This window comes from Crassostrea angulata, chromosome 2, assembly GCF_025612915.1.
Source record: "Crassostrea angulata isolate pt1a10 chromosome 2, ASM2561291v2, whole genome shotgun sequence".
NCBI classification, from domain to species: domain Eukaryota; kingdom Metazoa; phylum Mollusca; class Bivalvia; order Ostreida; family Ostreidae; genus Magallana; species Magallana angulata.
In genome coordinates this window covers 16166535-16170861 of record NC_069112.1, presented here as the reverse complement: position 1 = coordinate 16170861, position 4327 = coordinate 16166535, and the positions used below count along the sequence as shown (strand labels likewise).

The 4327-nt window shown below is 33.3% G+C and overlaps 1 protein-coding gene across 1 annotated transcript; it reads left to right on the top strand.

Annotated features, from left to right (window-relative positions):
- Positions 1 to 785: 785 nt before the first annotated feature.
- On the top strand, positions 786 to 3808 carry LOC128173959 (uncharacterized). Its single transcript, XM_052839615.1, has 7 exons — positions 786 to 1035; positions 1415 to 1683; positions 1989 to 2212; positions 2527 to 2812; positions 2957 to 3090; positions 3205 to 3474; positions 3682 to 3808. Exons 1-7 carry the CDS (start codon positions 786 to 788, stop codon positions 3806 to 3808), a joined length of 1560 nt encoding a protein of 519 aa, XP_052695575.1.
- The last annotated feature ends 519 nt before the right edge of the window (positions 3809 to 4327 follow it).

Sequence of the window (4327 nt, the reverse complement as noted above, 5' to 3'; positions counted from 1 at the left end):
AGCTGACACTGACTAAACCTATTAAAAACACTTAATTAATTGTTTCCTAGATATAAATAAATAATGTATGTGAGTTTATTAAGTAAAAGATGACAAATTAAAAATATAATAATTATATATCATGATGTTTAATATTTTTGAAAAAAAATAGACTGGTGTTTTTTTTATTTGTTTGTTTCTTTCAAATGCATGTATAAAGAGAAGCTATCACAGTAGGTTAAAACTAATTGTACTGTAGACATTTATATATAATCCACTATATTTTATTAAGATTAAATAAAAACTAGGTTGTTTATATATCTAATAAAAAAAAATCGGTAATCTTTTAAAACTGTATTGAATTAAATTATTTATAATTAACTTTAACATATTCACACAATCACAAAAAAATACAGCATAATATATTATATATGTGATCACCTCTTTCATCTCATTGTTCATTTCTTTATTTAAATGAGGATATGTTATGACTATGATGAATTCATTAAGAGGTAATTAAATTAAAATCTATAAATTAATTGCACATCAATAAAATTATAATTTTAATACGTGTATTTCAAATGATGTAAATAATATGCTAATTTTAAAACCAAATAAAATATGATTATTTATGATGATCAAGACTGTCAATACAAACACAAGAGAGAGAGAGAGAGAGAGAGAGAGAGAGAGAGAGAGAGAGAGAGAGAGAGAGAGAGAGAGAGAGAGAGAGAGTGGTTATTCAAATCAGATACCAATGATTTTTTGATTTTAAATAAATGCATAATTTTGTTTTCTTTAAAGATATGCCTGGTAGTGGTCCTAAGAATTATCCTTGTACACTCTGCAAGAAGCGGACAAAGCCAGATGAAAGGAGACCAGTGAATAAAGACACCAGGAAAATTCTACGAAAATGTTTTATGATAGACTGTGCAGATGGTGTTTTATGCAGAAAATGTCGACACAAGTGTGGTAATTTAAAACCAACATCATCTCGTACAGAGAAGTCGTGTGTCCCACCCTGTGCAACTCCCATAAAGAGTCCTGTGGGAAAAAGTACTGTTGTGAGCATGAAGAGTCCACCCTGTTACTTTGCCTTTACAAAGCACAGCAAATACACATGCCTACTGTGTATTGTGTAGAAGACCTGGTCCCAAACTTGTTGTGGTTCCTGCACAGACCAGGTTCACCTTTTTCCTAGAGCAGAACATGTTGATATCTTCAGGTACCAATTATTTTTTTCCTTTAAGCTTATAAAATTAAAAAGAGAATTAGCTTTTAAATATCTGTACATATATATACTAGTACATTCATGCTTGTCATGGTACATTTATATACATGTATAAGTTTATAATAAATCAATGTAACAAATGCAAGTTAAATGAGCATTTTGACTCATATTGTAAACTTAATTTTAAACTCTTCATTTTAACAGGTGCTCGTTGTTGTCCAGTCCACATTGTAAATGACACCATCAACACAGAGTCAATAGAAAATCTGGTTCCACCCAAAGATACACGTTTTGTCAACAGGACTACTATCATGGAACTTGTAGAACAACTTAAAGAAGAGGCCCTACAAAGAGGATCCAAGAGAATAGATTTTGATGACCCTTCATCATTGTCAGACAGGGACTATCTCACTTTGACTGGGCTTAGGAAGTTCGACTTTGATGACTTGCTATTGCATGTTCAATCGGCAGACGTAAGACCATCAAAGACAAGAACTGTGAGAACTTGCTTAGCAATTTTTCTGACCAAAATGAAGACAGCAATGGACAATAACATGCTAGGAGTTTTGTTCAACATGTCAAAACCTCAGGTTGGTGAAAAGCTTATTACCCGGTACAATTAAACAGGCAATTGATTATTATATTTGAATGAAGAGAATCAGAAGTGATTCATATGTCAGGTTATATTGGTATGCAAGTTTGTTGGGAGTATATCATGTATTTTTACTAGGTGGAATTCAGGAAATATATACCTCAATATTCATTTTTCTTCACTCAGATAAGGCGAGCTGTATCTTCTAAGAGACAAGTTCTGTCCAACAAGTTTGTCCCAAACCACTTGGGTTTTAAACACATCACCAGAGATGCTGTGATAAGTGAGCACACAAGACCTCTTGCCAAGGAACTTTTTTCTCCCACCTTCAACCAAGCCATATTGGTCCTTGATGGAACATACATATATGTTCAAAAAAGTTCAGTTTTCCTTTCAAAGGCGGTCATACAGTATGCACAAACAAAGGTAAAAAAACTTAAGATAGAATAAGTATTGACTAGTATTGTATCAATTTTGTTTTTAACATATATTAATTAAGTTAGATCAGGGAGAAAACATTTGTGTAATCTCAGCACAAAAATGTTTATACATGTATTACGTGCTACACATTTACTGTTAAACAAATATTACATGTACCAGTTATAAATGATGAGAAGAATATTGGATTTTTTGAATCATGTAATACAATATAATCCTAATTAAGTCATTATCACAAATATTTAGAAGTAGGTATTACTCATGACTTGAAATATTTATTAAACAGACATCTGTTGAAACCAATGATGATTGTCACCACCATGGGGGTACATTGTTTCTGCCATAGGACCATATTTGATGCCAAAATCCTCAACCATATCATTGGTACAGACACTGAAGAAATCAAAACGTGGCTCCAAGAGGATGACATTTTGATAGTGGACAGGGGCTTCAGAGACTCAGCAGGTGTATTAGCTGATCTCGGTATTCAGATGGAGATGCCGTCATTTTTACAAAAAGGGCATAAGCAACACAAAACTGAAGATGCCAATAGTTCTCGGTTGATTACAAAGGTACATTTATATACATGCACATATTAATTGTGTTTGGTCATTGAAAATTATACATTATATACATGCATATATATCTTATGTACATTGTAATGTATTGGTAAATGTATGGAACGATAAAGTTTTTCTTAACCATGATGATTACAGATAAGATGGGTAGTGGAATCCGTAAATGCCAGAATCAAGACATGGCGCTACTTGGCAAGACAGCTCCCGAATTCTCAAATTCCATATGTTGTGGAATATGTACGAATCATTAGTGCTCTCTGCAACAAATACAGGTGCTCATTAAGCATATTTGTAATCTATCTATTTAGTTACAAAACCAACAATATCCTGAACATATAATCTCTAGGTACTACAAAAAATCTTATTGAATTGGAATTTTATTGTAGGCCACCTCTTAGCAGTGGAGATGAAGAGAATGGCTTGCAGACAGCTGCAAAGATGCGTCACCTCTCTACACAGACTAATCTACTGCAGATTGAGGTAGAATCAAATAATTTGCAAAAGAAACGATATGTCTGGAGAAAGATCGATGACGAGAACATTGATATCCCTGACTTTCCCCAATATACAGAAGAGGAAATCCGGGAACTAACTCTTGGAGTTTACCAAGTTAAGTTGGCAAAACATTACACCCAGGAACACATGAGCCAAGAAGGGTATGAACTTTGGGTCGATCATAACCAACCAGGTCTCCTTGCTGTTAAGATCCAAAGCAGGCATACATCAAGCAAATCCTACCTATGCTGGATTAGATTTGAAGAGGGAGCAGTGACTTCGTGGTATTGCTGTTGCAAATCAGGCGCAAGAGTGGTTGGAGCGTGTGCACACATTGCCAGTGTTATATGGTATTTGTCTTTTGCCAGACACTCCCGCGTAAATCTTGAACTAAGCAAGAACTGGTTGGACTCAGTATGTGATGCAGCCATTATTCCTGAGGTTGCTGAGGTTGTTGATGAAAGCGACAGTGAGTCTGAAGCCATGGAGGAATGACATTAAATGTATCTAGTTATATACTGGGGTATTTTTGCAATTCAAGTGTGTTTATTATTTGTTTATTCATGTCCAGATTTGTTCACTTGGTGCTTTTTTAAAACCCTGAAACTTGATGCCACCTTGTTTAAGATGCAAGTATATGTCCTAAAATTCATTTTTACATAATTATGTGAATGAATATACATGTGTATTATGCTCTCATCTGTTATTCACTTTTTGAAACATTTATAAATTATAATTGTGTTAAATTGATGTACATGTATAGAATACATTACTGCTACTCTAAATAGATTCAAACATTTAACTTTAAGTTAACTTAATTTTGTCAGATTAAGGATTAAAAAGCTTGCATCGTAAATACATGTACATGTAGGGCATGTATAAGTTATAATATCTTAATGACGTAGTTTTTTATTATTTCTTTTTTTTAATACAGTTTATTTTGAGGGCTTCACAATATGTCATTTATATCATTGACTTTCACCTGGCATTTATCAAGCAATCCTTCATAACTTG

Excerpts from the sequence above, each read along its gene's own strand:
- LOC128173959 (XM_052839615.1), top strand. The coding sequence starts at position 786 with ATGCCTGGTAGTGGTCCTAAGAATTATCCTTGTACACTCTGCAAGAAG. Across the intron at positions 3,091-3,204 it reads GCTCTCTGCAACAAATACAG|GCCACCTCTTAGCAGTGGAG; the intron begins GTGCTCATTAAG and ends ATTTTATTGTAG. Across the intron at positions 3,475-3,681 it reads GAACACATGAGCCAAGAAGG|ACACTCCCGCGTAAATCTTG; the intron begins GTATGAACTTTG and ends GTCTTTTGCCAG.